This window comes from Physella acuta, unplaced genomic scaffold (genome assembly GCF_028476545.2).
Source record: "Physella acuta isolate Inbredline_101_S28 unplaced genomic scaffold, ASM2847654v3 ptg000890l, whole genome shotgun sequence".
Taxonomy (NCBI): domain Eukaryota; kingdom Metazoa; phylum Mollusca; class Gastropoda; family Physidae; genus Physella; species Physella acuta.
Genome location: NW_026732407.1, coordinates 1848834 through 1867906, shown reverse-complemented (window position 1 = coordinate 1867906; position 19073 = coordinate 1848834). Strand labels below are relative to the sequence as shown.

Genomic DNA, 19073 nt, shown 5'->3' with positions numbered 1-19073 from the left:
GGATGCTTGGAAGAAACTCTGTATATGACATTGGCTGGAAGCAACATAAACACGCGTCACCAAATTTAGTAAATCATCTCTAATTTTGGGAGTCCTTGGGGTTTCTAACCCCTCCCCCGGCGTAATCGACTACTTCAGTCCCTACTCTACTCGTTTCTGTATAATTCTCTTTTTCCTGGTAATGATTACATCCAATCATTGGTTTTGGATGGTAGATCTTGAATGTAGCCTATTTAAATTCAATTTTGTTTTCAGGGGAGAGAACCTAGCGCTGATCTGACGTCTTGGGCGTCGCCTCCCCTGCAGACTCCGCTTCACGTCATGGCAGTTACCCAGGAACCGTTCCTCAGACACAATCGCTGGAAATATTCCTTCCACGGGGATCCCAAAGTCTACCCGCCCTACAACATCAAAGCAACTTCCTCGGTGCCAAACGTTCTCAACAGATATGGGCCAGACTTTAAAGACGAAGCATCTATATGAGCACTACTGACGGACTGGTAGCTAGGTCATAGTAAGAGAAGTCCAGGGGGTGGGTGGGCAACAGGGGCAAACCAGTACATGGGGGGCGGGGGGAGGGGATTCTAATTATTTAAGTAGGCTACATAAACACTTAGTTTTAGAAATTAAAATATTCTTTTATCTGACAAACATAATCTGTTATTCAATAATAATAATAATAATAATGTTTTAAATTTCAAATTTAAATTATTTAAGTATGATACTATTAATTAGTTGTTTTTTACTTATGTAGTGCTGACTAGTGACTAACTAGGTTGCAAAGAAAAAGGGTGTCCTTTTATGGGTTGGGGGGGGGGGCATATTTAAAGTTTTTCCTATGCCAAAAGTTTGAGGTTTGAAGTAAGTTGCCTCCAACAAATGAGTCTATGCCAAACAAACTTTTCTTTCAGCTGATTTATTTCAATATTTCAGCCAATACTTATACATCAAAGAAAAGCGTTTTTCCTATAATCTCTGTTGTTTGTTCAAATGTTTTCTTCATGATAATTTATGATGCCATGAATAAGTTGTCTTTTTTTCTATGGACATCTCACTTTAATTAAAAATATTCCAAAAGTTTTAATGTTGTTTGTATAGATCAATTATTTAGGGTTGTGTAGGTCTAAATTGCATCTAGGTCAATATTTTTAAATAAATTCATGAAAAAGTAGGCCTATATATTACTAATGTCAGCTTTAATAAATAAAAGTAAATGGGCCGGTCTCAGCCATGCATTAATCTTAGGTTGTATTTTAAAATTATTTAATAATTGTTTTGTTAAGTGAAACAGTTTTATTTTTAATGAAATCTACATTTTCACATTTTGTTTTAAAATGTTTGATTAATAAAATTGTATAAAGCCAAGATCTACTAGCTGTAGTTAAAATATTTGTTCTTGTGATTTGTTATTAGACTTTATATACTTGTCACATTTAACAAAATTATGATGTAATTATGGAGAAACCCAGCAATTAAATTATAATAGTTCAAGGAACCACATTATTCCCCCACACTGAAAATGTTGGGATTATTTTTTTAATGATGGGATTTTTGTCATTCTAGATCAAATGCTGGTTGTATCAGAAATATAACAATGCTTTATCGTGATAAAAAAAACTAATGCATAAGTCGTTACCATTGGCATTTGATATCTCTGACAATTCTATAATGTGATTACCATTGACTGCCTGTTCGAGGTTAACTGTTTTCAGAAATCTTTAAACATCGGACAGTTAATTACTAAAAGTATATCTACCAACAACTTACCAGCTACATTCCATAGCTTCAACACATTCCATCTCTCTCACAAGGGAGGTACTAAACTATGCTTAACAATAGCAAGTCAAAACAGCAGCTGTGTTGGACATCACACAACAGCAGCTGTGTTGGACAACTTAACACAACAGCAGCTGTGTTAGACATCACACAACAGCAGCTGTGTTAGACATCACACAACAGCAGCTGTGTTGGACAACATCACACAACAGCAGCTGTTTTGGGAGACATCACACAACAGCAGCTGTGTTGGACAACACCACACAACAGCAGCTGTGTTGGACAACATCACACTAGCAGCTGTGTTGGATAACACCACACAACAGCAGCTGTGTTGGACAACATCACACAACAGCAGCTGTGTTGGACAACATCACACAACAGCAGCTGTGTTGGACAACATCACACAACAGCAGCTGTGTTGGACAGCACCACACAACAGCAGCTGTGATGGACAACACCACACAACAGCAGCTGTGATGGACAACACCACACAACAGCAGCTGTGTTTGACAACATCACACAACAGCAGCTGTGTTGGACAACACCACACAACAGCAGCTGTGTTGGACAACACCACACAACAGCAGCTGTGTTGGACAACATCACACAACAGCAGCTGTGTTGGACAACATCACACAACAGCAACTGTGTTGGACAACATCACACAACAGCAGCTGTGTTGGACAACACCACACAACAGCAGCTGTGATGGACAACACCACACAACAGCAGCTGTGTTGGACAACATCACACAACAGCTGCTGTGTTGGACAACATTTCAAAACAGTGAGCTAGCCAATGCAATGGGGCAGGTCAGTTAGCTTATTCTAAGGCAATGAAGCAGTGCATGTCTCAGCCAATCAAAAGACATAACCAAATGTTATTTTTATTAGTTGAATATATCTTCAAGTTATTCATGTTTCCTCAGATGGAATGTTCTATTTATTATGCAAACTACACACCAATCAACAGGTTATTTATTTTAGTTGAGTTTTTGAGGAACTTGGCTGAGAAAACGTACATTTGAAAGATAATTACAAGAAAACTATAATTTTGTATAGACTTATTTTATTCTCAAATAAAACATGTAACTGGTGACTAAAAAAGGAACACAATTTTAAAATAGAATCTAGCACTTAAAACTCAAAGCTTTCTGTTACTAGTGCTAGACAGACTTAGTGACATCCATGTTACAGACTGAAATTAACAAAAACCTGCCTCTTGTCTAGTGCATAGCTTTTGTCAATGATTTGGGAATTCAGAGACAAGGCAAAGAAAAGAATTTAATTTATAATTAAAGATAATTCTCAGCCTTAAACTTTGATAATAAAATGAAAATAATATCTGTCATAAATGAGATTTTGAAAATGTTTGCATCATCAAGTTTTAGTAGTATAATACAAGATTTGTAAAGCTTTATGCCAAATAGAGCAACCAAGTTAGAAATATATGCTGATGTTCAGTGTGCTGGTACTGTTCATTTGGTGTGGGTAAGACAGTGAGATGAAGCCTTTGATATAGAGGTTCATTTTGTCTAAATAACATAGCTATAGGTGAAGTACTGTAAAATCTCTTAAATTATGTAACTGGTAAACTTCTAGAGATCCCTGATATAAATTGTTGATACCCTTTATATGCTGGCATTATGGCTTGTCAGTTACAGTAGTTATCAATCCAATATAGTTTTTATCTAACTCACATTTAGAGCTTAAGAGTTTTAAGGGTAAAATAAATTAGGGAATATACACTGCTAAACACTTATTACAACATGATTAAAAACTATGAGTTGTATGCATTTACTTATAATTTGGGATATTATTTTATTCTTCCTGTAGTGTCAAAAATGTTAAAACTAAATATTAAATAATGAAATAAAAGTTAAGTAGTAATAATTAGAAACAGTTAAACAATGTTTGATCTATAGCCTCCAATGTTTTAAAGTAAATTGGTCTGTCGCAGAACTAAATTTTAAAAAATAATTCCTACATTTATTCATGGCACGCTAAAGAACTCAAAATAAAACTGAATTTGTAATGGCAAAAACTTCACATGACAAAAACTTTTTCAAGATTTTCAACATGGTAGATCTCACGGGTTCTTGGGCACACAACTCGTCCATCATTATCAGCAGCCATGTTTTCCAATGCCTAAAAAGGAAAAAAAAAACATTTTATTATCTTTAAACATCATCAAAAATTTTTCTAGTTATTCACTCTCCTAAAAGATATTGAATATTGCTGATACCTTAAGACCATAAATTCTACCATTGGGTAGCATCATAGGAGGGTTGTGTTCATTTAACACTGTGCCTGTGATACTACAGACTAGTTTGGAATTTGTACAGTGGGCAAACGGAAGAGGCTGGGCCAGCTCGTTTAGGTGAGTACTGCAAACTGGGCAATCCGGGTGTCTCATGTTGGCGTCTTTATAGCAATGTCTAGTGCAGCGATAAGGCAATCAACAATATTTTAATACAAGACAGCTCTTTAGAATTGTTCTAATAGTAAAGCTTAGTGGCAATCTTTAATGTAGTGATGAGGCAATCAACTCTACTTTAAAACATTGGTGCTGTTTAGTATTGTTCTAATTAGTAAAGTTTAGTCTTTATAACAATATCTAGTACAGTGATAAGGCAATTATTCATATTTAACATCATGAGCGCTATTCTATTATTGTCCAAATTTGTGAAGATCATTCTCAAGTAAAGGATACAGAGTTTTAAGAGCAGATAAACCAGCCTGTAGAGTAGCAGTGAACACAGATGTGCTATTCAGCTGATGGAGTTTAAAGTTTTCCTGCCTGAACTGTAAAACCAACTTCTGCCAGTTGCCCATGTCTAGCAGATCCTGAAAATGTTTTCAACTATTTACGACAACCCTAAAAATAATTTCAAAAAGTTTAAAAAAGATAAATATATATTAATATAATAATCTATTGTGGTGTATATCTTCACACAATTAGGTTTCAATAACTCAATCTTGATTGTAGTGTAAATTTTCAAAATTAGAAGTATTTATGTTCTAAAACTAAAGCTTTATCAAACGTTAATAGACCTACTGAATATGGATTATCAGGACTACTACAGTTAAATGCTAACATTCCCATTAGCTTCTGCACATCCCCAACCTGGTTTGCCTCAACTGATGAAAAATATTTGCGAGCATGCCTGAAAAAGATTTTTTTAATTTCTAAAATCTTTTGTAAACTGCCGCATTAAAAAATATGTAACAATTTGTGTTAAGATTAGGTCTATATTTTAAAAGTTAAAATCAAATTTTGCAACGATATGGATAATTATTCTGGATACGAATTAAAATCGAGTAGATATATAGCTATTAATTGTTGTTTTCTAATATTACTATTTTCATGACTTAAAGCTTTATAAAAACAGAAGCGAGAAAATATTTTCATAAAAAATAGATGCCAGTCAGTTTCTATTTCTTTTTGTCTTAAGAACTCGCAATTAGAATTGGAAATTATTCTAAACATGGGGTTTATTTGAAAATGAGAAAATCTTAAACTATTCAATAAATAAACAATTTACAATAACTTACTTAATAGCATCCAAACGCTTATCTTCTCGAATCAGCTCAACAAACTCCTGTTTTCTAACAGTAAATTCTAAAGTACTCTGAAGATAGGGAAATATATTTTAATCTACATGTACATTTTTACACATTACAACAAGTTTCAAACACAATTAAAGACAGTTACCTTCATTTTTCGAAGCTTTGATCTGTTATCTATACACCAGCTCAAACACGGCTTTGTATCACTCTTTGCCAGCGCATCTTCTATTTCTTTAGACATCATAAACAATTCAATGTTGGTTAGATCCTGGAAACAATGAGACAATGTCTGGTTTTTTTAGAAAAACACAGGTAGAGCCTTATGTTTATCTTTCAGGTTTTTGTAATCATCAGGGTAAGCTCTAGGGTCAAGGTAGGGTAGAGTTTCTAGCAAACAAAATGTTGATACACTTAAAACTATCGCTAAATTCAAATCAATGTTTGTAAAAGCTTTGTCATGTTTAGTTATAACTAACCTCTATGTTGGAGTGCTTTGCCAACTTCAATGCTGAATTGTAGTAACCTGCCCTTAAAAAGTATTCAACCAGCATTCTGTCCAGTCTGTTTTTTTGCCACCATGTTGGTGGGACGAAATCTTTTATGCCAGGAGTATCTCTTTCTTGTAGGTGCTCCAATCTTCTTTTAATTACACGAGAAGCCCCCAATTCTTCCTGGATACTCTCTTCTGCCTAGATTTTTTAATGGGAAAGTTTATGAGTTTTATATTTCTCAAGAATAAAAATAATAAAATTCAAATTTGAACAATTGTGTGCACTAAAAAGAAAAATGTGTGCTTTAGTAATAATGGTCTCTCTTTATTCTAGTTTAAATAGTTGCTAATGAATCGCATAATTAATATACCTTTCGTTTAAGCATTGATAAATTGTCCACCATTGTTGAAATAGCAGATGTGACATCTCCAACTGTCAAACTGGAATCTTGAAATTTTCTTTCTATGTCATTTGCTGAATTATTTATTCTTGATGCCTCTCTATCAATTATTTTTTGAGAAGCTCGAAACTGTTTATTCAACAATTCATATGGCACCTGCGGATTTGAATTATTTAACATTTTAAACTAAACTGTTAAAATCAACAAGTTGCAATATTAATATTTTCTTAAGCTATTTTTAACAAACACGCGTTTACAAATAAAAGTATCAGAGTGAAATCACTCTTTTTTTTTAATGAGTGTTTCCATCCCGTCCGTCACACATCATGACAAAATATGTTTCTAAAATTTTAATATCGGTCAACATAGAGTATGTTAATCAATTTCTATGTACAATTTATTGAAAAATAGCTAAGTTCAGTTTCTAGCATTATTTTTTAAAATGCAAAAGTGTGTCATCATGCTATCTGAATCACCCTCGCCCTTATTACACATCGACATGGTCACTAAATTACGGACACTTCCCTCGCCCTTATGAGTGTGAAGTCATTTAAGGATGACTCCTAGTACAAAATGAAATTAATGAATAGTACATTATTACAGGTTTTAGGTCTAGATCTACTTACTAAAATACATTTAATACTTAATATACTTTATTACAGTTACTAATTAAACTTAAACATAAAGTTAGCCTAGATCAAGATTCTATAGGCCTATTATATCTAATTTTTATTTAGTACAGAGACATAGATCATAGATCTAATTTAGATTCTAAATGATACAAGTTGACAATACTTTCATTAAATAATTGGCTTTACTTAAATTATAAAATTAACAAATTGAAAAATTGTATTAAAATTCATCATTCAACGACAACATAACTCATGTGATTAGAATAGTAAAGAATAGCTTCTAGATCTAGAGTCTAGATCTACTAGATTTAGAATAATCTACTTATGATCAATCTCTATTAGTTCAGTTACAAAACAAAGCGACGAATACAAAATGACTAAACATCACAAAAACACAAGTGAATTCTGTCTCAGACAGTCTCAGAGTGAGTAAACAGTAAAGTAGTCAGTTGAGTAGAAGACAAGAGCACAGCGCAGTGACAGAGACCAGAGAAGAAGAGACGTCCGTCACATATCAATGTGTCATTCTAGATCTAGCGTTTGTCATAGTTAGATTTTGCTTTCAGTATGAATATGTACTGTAATTAATAAAAGGGTGTAAACATAATCTAGATCTACTAATTTTTGAAAATTTAGTCCATTCATTACTTTCAATGTTGAGTGCTCCAAAGTTTTTATGTCAGCCATGTTGTCAGAGCAAACAGGTCTGGTAGGTCATAGGTTAATTGATTTTCCCAGGGTAAATAAAATTTTGAAGTAATTAATAAGTAAATCTATACTTTGGAATGGTTATATAATTGAAGATGTTGACTTATTTATTTTTTCAATAGTTTACCTTCTGTCAAAAATAAATAAATAAATCTAATCAATGGGCCTATGGTTTTTTGTTTGTTTTTGTTGTTGTTTTTTTCTACGCCAAATCCCAAACCAAATTTATATTTTGATCATTAAAGATCTAGATTTCTAGATCTAATCACTAACAGCGACCTAATTAAGCTAAATGTATTAAATAATAAATATTTAATAGGTCTTGTAAATTTATTGTTATTAATTAGTAATTAGGCCTTTTTGGCTTTTAGAATAGTTTTAAGTTGAGGTCATAAAGACAAATTTCAATTAGCTTCAACTTATTGACTTTGGAAAAATTGTTTTGTTTGTGTTTTTAATTTAGGCTAATAGATCTAGATCTACTAGATCTAGATTCTATATGCATATTGAAATAGACTACACAAAAAAGCCTCTATCAAAGTCACTGAACACCAAGTCAGTAAGAGAGATTCCAAATTTTGTGACAACTGTGACACGTTATGAGATGGTGGGGTGGGGCGGGCATCAAATTGAAAATTTAGTATTTTTACAACCGTGTTTTGTCAGGTTGATAGCTGATTGTTTTTTTTAGGCCTAAAGTAAAGGTCTAATAACTCCATGAATGGGATAACACCAACCTGGTGAAATTGTACGAATTATAAATATTTATAATGCAATATAATGATGTTGTAGAAAAAAATTAGTTATACACATTGAGATCGGTGACCAAAAAGATGCGCAACGTAAAAAGCTCAACGGAAAAGATCGCAAACAGAAATTAGCGCACACAGATAAATGCGCAAAGAGAAAAATGCGCTAACAAAAAAGCGCAAATAGAAAATTGCGCACACAGAAAAATGCGCACACAGAAAAATGTGCAAATAAGAAAATTATGCACACAGATGTGTATTTTAACTTTTGATCTCCTCAAAGATCCGACTACCACCCAAGTCCACATAAGCCGACTTTTTTATTTTTTCGCTTTTCAGCCACTTACTCCCCCCCCCCCCTCCCCGAGACGACGTAATATAAGGTTTGCCCCTTTGGGGTCATCCATAATGACGTCACGCTTTTTAAAACGATTTTTACCTCCCCCTCCCCTCCGTCACACTTCGTCACAAAAAGCCAGACCCCCCCCCTAAAATGACGTCACACCTCGGTCTACAACCCCCCCCCCCCTCAAAATTGCTGTTGAATTTTTCTTAAAACATCGATATTTTTCCAAAATCTTGTCAGAACTCTGTCAACATAGAGTATTTTGCTCAATTCCTATTACAATTTATTAAAAGCCGTTTTCCAAAACGCGAAATCACGGCTAAAACTCGTTTTCTAACATTGCTTTTTTATAATGAAACAAGTGACGTCACACCATCTAAGCCCCCCTCCCCCTCATCACACACCGTCACAAAATTACGGACTCCCCCCCCCCCCCCTACGAGTGTGACGTCATTTATGGACGACCTCTTTAGTGTTTTCAAAGTGTTGAACAATCAGAACATTTTTGAAAAACGTTTCCGATATCGCCGGGAAAGCGCGCTTTCTAGAGTAGAGTAGCAACTGCAAGGCCTATAGACCTACATATTTATTGTCATAGGGTAGTTCCAGATCTATTTCCTATAAATCTAAGGTTTTGATTACGCTCGACATGAATTTAAAAGAAAATAGGCTAACCGACCACGAAACCACTTTTTGAAAATTTAATTAAAGTAAAATCCAGAGCAATATATCAGAGGTAATGTTGCTATTATTTTCATTGGTTGTAATTGTTTCGGTAATATAAAACTAGTTCGTTAGAGAGTTTTTTAACAATTCGAAAAAGCTTAACCGTACTTATTCCCTTGCAGAGCCTCAAATAAAAAAAAACAAATAAAAATACATATATAATCTAAATAATAATAATATATATATTATTATGAATACACTCGTTAATTAAATTTTATTTTAAAATGAATAATAGTTTTGGCTTAATAAAATGTAACATTATTTATAAGAAAGTCACGCGAGACTACGAGACTGTAAACGCCATTCGCCTCTAAATGAGAAGCCCCGCACGCTTTGTAGAGAAAGATAGCATCTTTATTCTCCTGGTTCTAAGTTTTTATTGTGAGTAATGAAATGACATTTGATTAATGTATAAACAAAGTATTAATTTCATATTCAGCTAAATTTATACTTCTAACTGTTTATTTAGGTTGATTGCTAACATGTAAACTAGAATAAGCCCCTGTCTGCAGAATCAGTGCATTTTCAATTTTTTTTTTACAAAAGGAGCAACAGCAGCCCAGTCTGCTAACCATGTACTGCTAAAATTGTGTAATGTAGCATTAGATTGTAGATCCCGAGGTAACTGTTAGTTTCATCAACAGAACTAGCTTGACCCTTGTTTGATGCAATTTGACTTATACTAAATTATACTTGTTTACAAATCATTGAATTTTAAAATCTTGTCATAATTCAAGACTTCTGAATCCTGAGAATCTGATCATTTAGGAAGTCCTAGATCTAGAATCTAGCCTCTGTCTCCACATTTTTACAAATTTCTAAGAAAAATGGGATGATTTTAGATCTAGATACAGATATCCGATAATAGACTCTCCCAAAAATAGGTGTGTTGGGTTGTTAGTAATATTGTTAGGCCTAGGCCCCTACTTGTAATCTAGACTAAGTTTATGGTTAGAAATTAGTAATATTGCTCGCTACCCCCGAGGCGTGGCTGCTTGCTAACAACAATATGCCGTACAGACAGGATGCATGACTTCCAACAATGTTTCGTTTTAGTTCCAGAGACCTTCTTGGAATTACTTATATAAAAAGTTTACCACTAGCAAAATTGCGGGTTACCATGTTATAAAAACATGCAAATTTAAAAGTCAGTGTCATTAAAATTAATAGAACTATTAAAATATCAGCCAGGAGAGTACAAAAATGAATTGGAGGTTGTAAATTAGTAGTTTTTCTCACTAAATCTAGAATTTACGCAATTATCAATTTAAACAGGACCACTGAATAATAGACATCCATATTTAATCCATTAGGCACTAACTTTGGAGTTTTTAGTTAGTTTTAAACTAAATTACTTAATTTAATATTTATTGTCAATCACTGCCATGTCCAACACATCTCTCCATGACAACTCTTCTTAAGCTTGAAGCTAAAGAAAACCACAAATCAAGTTAGACTTTTTAAGTGGCCATGCACAAGAGTTCCTCACTAGTGATCACCAAATAGTGGTCACGTGGTTTTTTTTTTTTCAAAAAAAATTTGGTTGTCATTTTTTCGGCTGGTCTCATAAAAAAACGGTTGACGATATTTGATTTATTTTTTCATAGACTGATAAAACTAATAATGCTTTAGTATGGAAATCAATTTTGTAATATGGAAATCGATATTTAAAAAGTTCTAGTATTTTTGATGAAACCAACTTTTAAATTTAGCCTTCATTCTCCAACGCAAATTTTAAAATGCTTTTCTGGCATATATAGCCCTGCCACCTATAGCTTGTTTTTATAACGTGAAAGTCCCGCCATTTTGCGCGTGGTAAACATTTTAAAAACTAATTAGTAGAAGGTCTCTGGAATTTGGCCGAAAAATCGTCGGAAGTCAAGCGTCCTGTCCGGGCGCCATATTGTTGTTAGCAACCGACCACGCCTCCAAGTTAGCGAGTAATACTATAAATTAGAGTTATGATTCTATGGAAAGATAAATCGAATATTGCAAGCACTTTTTTTAATAAGACTCTTTTAAATGACAACCAAATTTTTTTTTTAAAACCACGTGACCACTAGTGGAGAACTCTGGTGCATAGCCAGTTAAAAAGTCGAACCGGATTTGTGGTTTGCCTTTGCCTCAATGTAAGAGTGATATAACAAGTGTCGTCATGGAGAGGTGTGTTGGCATAGTTTATAACAAACTTAAAACTTCAAAATTAGTGCCTAATGGATTAAATATGGATGTCATGTTTAAATTGCAAATTGAGTAAATTTTAGATTTAGCAAGAAAATCTAGAAATTAGGGTTAGGCATATGTTAGGGATAGAGTTAGCATTGACATTAGGTAGCCATGTGTGTATTTTAGTTAAGTACTAGTAACCATATACCCCTTTTTTTATTAAATTTCCACACAAAAAGTTTTAAAACAGTGATCCAGATTTAGAAATTAAAGTTTGGATAGATTCTAGATCAAGATTTAGGTACGTTAATCTAAATCTAGTTGGTATAGGCCTGCTCACTATTTTGAAATGTACTCATTCCAGTATTCAACACTGACCAATGGTTATGGGTTGTTGCATAGTTTTGGCTTTGGCAGGTAAAGGTGGGGTGCTATGATGAAATAAAAAAAGGAGGGGTTGTGTCAGATGTTAGAATCTTTAAAAAGGGGTGTAAGGTTGCTAGTACTTAATTAAATTACACACATGATTTTCTAATGTCAATGCTAGCCCCAACCCTAGTCCGTACGCCTAACCCTAATTTCTAACCATAAAACTTGTCCAGATTACAATATAACTAACAACTTAACAGCTGTTTTTGGAAGAGTATTATCTGTATCTAAAATCATCCCAAAGTCACTGTAAGTTCACAAATAGGTCAGTGATAAAAATATGTAGAATTGTTGAAAATAAAATATTTTTTCATTATTTTAGTTTTTCATGATTCACTTAAAATATCACTGAAACCCTAATTTTAACGTTATTAAAAAAATATAAGTGTGTGTGCCTTATACAATCTGTTGCCTTTAAAAATGTCCTGAAATGTACATTGTCCAACATAAAAACTTCAGAAATTTGATTTTAACTTGGGTGCTTGAACCCTGGTAATTGCTTATAAAATTGTCACACTGTAGCCTAGAGTACTGCTGTGATAACTAGCCACGTTTTGAAAGTTACAAGCAGTCTAGATCAAAGCACACAAAAAAGAATTAGCATCTGTATTGTTGCTAACTAATAAAATTTGTTGTGGGTCAGCCATTGTCAGGAGGGAAAGCTCATGGTTTCTAACCAGATGAACCTTCTGGCAGAAAACAACCCATCTAAGAAAGAAATACCAACTCTGGTTACTATTCAGGAACTTCCACAACCCAAGCTTGTATACCAAACATATTCCTTAGGACTAAACCATGCAAGGTTGAGAGTATAGCTGTGCATAGCGATCTACAATTTTTTTATTTAAGGCCTTAGTACTAGCCCTGACAATTCACTTCTCTGTGTTATCAACTATCTCCCAAAGTTAAATGGAGTCATATAATTTTTTAAATATTAACGTGTAATTAGCTACTTTGTATACAAAACAAAATAGATGTAAAAAGTATTACTATAGTTTTAAAATAGACAAAAGCCAATTATTACAGAAAATCTATTCTTTTGTTACTGATAAAAAAGTTTTGGATTAGCAGCTCTGACAAGTAGTACTAAGTAGGCTTGTGTGCCACAAATTAAGCACTTTTTTTTTTTTTTTTTTGGCAAACCCTTTTCTCAGCCTCGGAATAGCCTTAATGTGCATATTCAGTTAACAATATACCACTGGAGATAAAAAAAATTTAACATTAACTTTTTGTGCAATTTAAAAGAGGTAGGATTTAGAGACCAGTGTAATTTTTTTTTATTTGGTTGAATCTATATTTAAAAAGTAAGGTGTTAAAAAATATTAGATACACCCACCTTGGTTTTTATCTTTGACAGGCAGTTACATCTCTGTATATTTTTATTAAAACTCAATTAAGGCATATTTTTAAAAATCACATCTATTTTTCTTACCCTTAGTACACATTTTCCCCAAACATAATATAAAAATTTAATCATAAACAAAACTTGTTAAAAAATGTCTAAGTCTAGTTCAAGAAAGCAGAAAGTTCAAATTATCTCATTGTTCCTCAGTAGTGGTGATGGGTGTGGGAAATTAAGTAAGGGTGCTGCATTACTAATCAGCGATACAGTGTAATCTGCTTTAGCTATCAGTAATTCACATTGACAATTATAATCTGTCAAAAACATGTCAGCATCATAGTGAAAACTTTCTTTAGTAACTGTAATATCAGTTTATTTGTTTTATGAACAGATAATAACAGCAGTATGACTACAGGCTAACATTTAAGGGTTTGGCATAATCTAAACTGGAATAAAAAGTTTATTTGGGGTCTTGGAGCTCCTTATGTAAGTTTGTTAGATGATTATTGTTGAATATTTTTACAATAAAAATAAAGGTAGATTGCATATATATGATAAAATTCTTTGCATTGCAAGCAGTGAGACAGTTCAATTAATTTGGTGTGCAATTGCAGCTTAAGATTTTTATATACCATTTAATTACTTTTGTTCAATTAAAATGTTTCTTAAGGCTATTTATAATTCTTTAATTATTATTACAGCATATATTGAGTCACTTGTACGGCTGGTTCTTGCAAGAATTATCATTTATTCAGTATCTCTAAAAAAGGATTCAAAGTTGTCTTTTCTTATGCAGGCGGCTCCCAAGAAGGCTAGATTGGAGCCTAATACAAGTAAGTTTTTAATATTGTAATAATTATTGCATGCTATTTAAGCTAAATCTTGTCAAAAGTAAGTTTCACATAGAAAAACTACTGAACCTCTTCACTCAAGATATTTCAAAATTTGGTTGATTTGATAAGGATCTGTGCATCTTAGTGCTTGTTCATTTCCCCTGAATCTGAATGGTTTATAAAAGTACTGTTGAACATTTTTTTTAATTTTCAGTGTCTATAAGAGGTCCAATCCCTAATGGGCCAATGCATCCCCGCCCCCTAGTTGCACTTTTAGATGGCAGGGATTGCTCAATTGAAATGCCCATTTTGAAAGATGTTGCAACTGTTGCTTTTTGTGATGCCCAGTCTACACAAGAAATTCATGAAAAGGTAAGTAGAAAAAGATTTCCAATTTAGAGCTTTCTTTCAGTAAATTTTTTTTTTTTGCTTGATTCATTTTTTCCCTTAATTTTTTAAGCAATCATGTGTTTATTCTTAAATATTTAGGTATTAAATGAAGCAGTTGGGGCACTGATGTGGCACACTATCACATTGACAAAAGAAGATTTGGATAAATTTAAAAGCTTGCGTGTCATCATTAGAATAGGCAGTGGCTATGATAATGTTGATGTTAAAGCTGCAGGAGAAATGGGTAAGAATAATAAACTTTTGGGTGAAAATAATTTAAAGAGCTTGTTGATTAACTTTTTTTTAGTGTTTCACCTCACTTATTTGAAAATATAAAATTTCAGGCATAGCCGTTTGTAATGTACCTGGTTATGGTGTAGAGGAAGTAGCAGATTCAACCTTGTGCCTCATTTTGAATTTATACCGCCGTACTTACTGGCTTGCAAATATGGTTCGTGAGGGAAAGAAAATAAATGGACCTGAACAACTTCGAGATGCTGCTCAAGGATCTGCAAGAATTAGGGGTGACACGCTTGGTATTGTGGGTTTAGGTGAGTGTTAAAACTTTTTAAATATCTGTTTAAAAAAGTTATCCTGTGGAAATTAGCTACTTTACGTAAGTCTTATCTCCAATTTATATTTCTCATAATTATATATGGCACATTTTATTATTTAAAAAGTGGATATTTAGATTAAAAAAAAAATATGCTAAAATTTTTCACCACCATTTTTTATCTTGCAGGCCGTGTTGGTACTGCTGTAGCAATTAGAGCAAAAGTATTTGGCTTCAATGTTATTTTTTATGATCCTTATTTGGCGGATGGGATTGAAAAATCACTTGGTAAGTATGTATCGTTAACTAAAACTAAAATTATCCAAAACGCTCACAATTTCACACACTACAGCATACCACTATTTGTGGTTCAGCTTACACTCATTAATCTTTTGATTTTTTGTTAAGGGTTGCCTTTTTTGTCACATGCTGGTTTCATGAATTAGTATTTAAAAACAATCACTATTTTAAAATCCTAACATTGTTTTATCAAGGTATAACCCGTGTTTACACACTTCAAGAGCTTCTGTTCCAAAGTGATTGTGTTTCGCTGCATTGTAATTTAAATGAACATAATCATCATCTAATTAATGACTACACAATCAAACAAATGAGACCAGGTAAGAATGGTTGTAAATCAGAATTTTTGTAACTATTGTAATAGTTTTAAAAATTATTTTACTTTCAATTAAAATTTTATTAATAATTTAACTAAATCAAATATCCTAATTACGCTTTCATAAATTTATTCTCACGTTAAATTTTTCCACATTTGATCTTTATTAAAAAAAATTTCTCCAGGAGCCTTTCTTATTAATACTGCTCGAGGTGGTCTAGTGGATGAGCATGCTTTAGCAGCTGCCTTAAAAGATGGGAGAATACGAGCAGCAGCTCTTGATGTTCAAGAGAATGAGCCTCTGGTGTTTGCTAATAGTGAGTGCTTGAGAAATATCTGTAAAATTATCACAGTGAATGCTTTATTTCTGGATTGAGTAAACAGTTTCTGCCGTGTTAATGTATTGTTAAAATGTTTAAAATTTTGTTTTATTTTTTAACAGGTCCTCTCAAAGATTGTCCCAATCTCATCTGCACACCTCATTCAGCATTCTATAGTGAGCAGAGTGTGACTGAATTGCGTGAAATGGCTGCAGGTGAAGTTCGGCGTGCTATTCTTGGACGCATCCCTGAAAGTTTACGGAATTGTGTCAATAAGGAGTATTTCAACCCCACCACTAGTAAGTAAAGTAAGAGCCTTTAAATTTCATTTTTATTTCAGTTTATTTGATAAAAATTAACATAATTGCTGTATGAGTTTGTTAGTTTTGTTTAATTAAATGGTATTGATTTATGCAAAAAGAACCTTGTGTGCATGCTTATTTTGTTAATATAGAAATAACTTTTTTTTTTAATATGAATCATCTAAAATGATCCTCAGGTGCACCGCGATATCCATTTCCCCCAGTAGGCCCATTTGACAGTATAAACGGTGCAACTGGTTATCCAGGATTTAATCCTGCTGTTGCAGCAGTTGCCATTCACTCAACAACAGATCATCCAGCAGTTTCTCATGGAGGAGCTATTTTGACCACTGCCCACACTGCCCCAGATTCTGGAAATCATGTGCCCAAACCAGAGAACCCTAGTCCTGTCCATTAGGTTGGGATTTGTTTGGGGGAAAGGTTGAAGGCAGCATGTACTCATGAACATAAAATAGGCAAGATTCTGATTGCTGAACCTTGTCTGTCAACAAGAAAATTATAACAGTATCATTGTAATTGTGTGGATGTGAGGTTTTTTTTTTTTTTTTTTTTTGCTTTTGATTGATTCTTTTATTTTAAGTTTGACCAGCTCATGTTTTTGGTTGAATATCAATTATTATTTTTTACTTGAGAGAAAGGAATGTATTATATTTATGGAGAAAGTGTTAAAAATTATTTAGATTAAATATTTGTTGTTCAACCAATCCGTTAAATTTCATTGACTAACTGCTAAGTATGACAAGGGTGTTTTATTCCAGATCTGATGTTTGTTCTTGGCTTACCATCAAATCCTATAACCTACCATTAAATTACTTTAAAAATTTTCTTATCTATTAAATCTGTTTTACTTAATGTAGTTTCATTTTTTCTGTCAAAGCACTTTAATTTTTTAGACATTAATTAATTTGTAATATTTATCCTGTATTTGAAATACAATTTTATTGAAATTTTGGTATGGATTTAGATTTATTTGGTTCAGCATCGTTACTTTGTACTGTTTTGTGAAGCTCATTTGTGTGAAATTTAGATAGTTAAGCAAATTTTATATGCTTACTTGTAAGATTTTTTAATTAAAATTTTAAGTAGCTTTATTTTTCTTTTAAAATCACAACAGGTTTTAATTATATCTATTAATTGGAAGTACTTTTTTGCTATTTGTTGAAAATTATCACTGCACAGTTATCTTATGACTCCACATGGATTTCTACATATGCTTTAAAATTTCTTTTATCATACTTTCATTTACTAAGTATCTCATGGTAGCTCACTAATTTTTCTAGTAATTCGTTTTTTCAAGTAAGCTTTCAAGAAATAATATTTGAATACCCTTCTATACATCTTTTAAGATACCTGCAGTTTATTGAATAGGTTGTGTTATGCCAGTACATGAACGAAGATGACCTGTTCTAAATTTAAATTGTATGCAATAGACAAAGTATAAAATTTATTGTAGTAAATTGAATTTTGTTCTCCATATTTCCAATCTCATGTTGTGAGCTTATACCTTTTACTTTGTCATGAGTGTATTAATTTTTTAAAAGTTTATATATCATAGTTTAGAAAATTTTACAGAAGTAATAAGTACATTTTTCCCCCCAGAAATTTTAGTTCTTAGTTTAATTCTGTTGTGTTTGTATCATCTTAGCTTGACCATTCTATAAAAAAACTTTGTATTTTGCTTATTAAAGTTAGTTTATGATATTCCAGCTTTCAACAATTACATGTGAGCAAAATTGTATATATTGTAAATATTTTTGTAGAGTAAAGATTTTCATTCTCATGATAAACATAACTATTCATAAATCATAATTATAGAATAAACTATCAATTTGTCTAGATGTCAAATCATCTCGAAGTTTACTTTGTCCATGTTATGAATGCATAAACAATAACTTCTTTTATTTAGAACTCATTTACAAGAACAGAGTATTGGCTTTCTAGAAGTAACCAATGGTCTGAACTCCGAAACTATGCAGTGATGAATATTTTCAATGCCCTGGTTAGATCGCTACAAAACCTGGGATTTAATTTTTTTGTATTAAAAAGTTTTTTCTCTCAAATTTTGTTATTGAGAATCAGGGTTTTTTTTTTTTTTGTAGCGGATTCCACAAATTGTATTACCTTACTCCTAGTTTTCAAAATCTATGCATATGTGCAATTAGTGTCCCAAAATCCAAATCTCAGTTATAACTAACATGTACAAACTAAAACTATTGAAGTTTATTTTATTTTTTTTTTCAATAGAAATTTAATGTCAGTGAAGTTTACCACCACTTGTAATTAACATTTCATTGCACTATGCTAGCATCTGTTTGTTTTTTTCCATTAATTATTGTATGTGTATTTGTAAAGTTCATGCTTGTTTGTACAATTGATTCCCTAAATGTTTCTCTATTTTATCCAATATTACAAGTAGCTATTTAGTTAATTTTTTTTATCTGTAAAAGAAAAGCTACCTTCTTTCATGTTAAGTCCTGTGAGCATTTTTTTTTTGTAATGGCAACTCTATGACTTTTGGATGGAAACAGTGACACAGGAATCATACATAATCAATACTAATTTTATAATGTGCTTTTAATGTGGGGAAATATCAGTTGTTCTGCTTTTATCTTCCACAAGAACTTGTTAATAAAATTAAATGACTTTTGTAACAGTTTTGTTTGTTTTCATCAACCAGGCATGTATAAGTGCCTTGAGAAAG

General features: G+C 32.5%; 2 protein-coding genes across 4 annotated transcripts; one reads left to right on the top strand and one right to left on the bottom strand.

Moving 5' to 3' along the window:
- Positions 1-2835: 2835 nt before the first annotated feature.
- On the bottom strand, positions 2836-7621 carry LOC131952807 (E3 ubiquitin-protein transferase MAEA). Its single transcript, XM_059315661.1, has 9 exons — positions 7520-7621; positions 6210-6395; positions 5825-6037; positions 5494-5616; positions 5334-5410; positions 4837-4945; positions 4492-4625; positions 4024-4216; positions 2836-3926 (listed from the first exon to the last, which is right to left on the bottom strand). The coding sequence occupies exons 1-9, from the start codon at positions 7556-7558 to the stop codon at positions 3825-3827; spliced, it is 1176 nt and encodes a 391-aa protein (XP_059171644.1). The 5' UTR covers positions 7559-7621; the 3' UTR covers positions 2836-3824.
- Positions 7622-9695: 2074 nt separating this feature from the next.
- LOC131952822 (C-terminal-binding protein) lies at positions 9696-19023 on the top strand. Of its 3 annotated transcripts, none has more exons than XM_059315695.1 (11): positions 9696-9781; positions 13729-13823; positions 14134-14170; positions 14385-14542; positions 14660-14804; positions 14905-15111; positions 15303-15401; positions 15608-15733; positions 15915-16046; positions 16172-16348; positions 16549-19023. In XM_059315695.1, coding segments are annotated over exons 3-11 (1266 nt in total). In that variant the 5' UTR covers positions 9696-9781; positions 13729-13823; positions 14134-14169; the 3' UTR covers positions 16770-19023. The 3 variants fall into 3 exon arrangements, with proteins under 3 accessions (XP_059171678.1, XP_059171677.1, XP_059171679.1); XM_059315694.1 differs by having other exon boundaries at positions 14039-14170; XM_059315696.1 differs by having other exon boundaries at positions 14039-14170; positions 16172-16357; positions 16549-16672.
- The last annotated feature ends 50 nt before the right edge of the window (positions 19024-19073 follow it).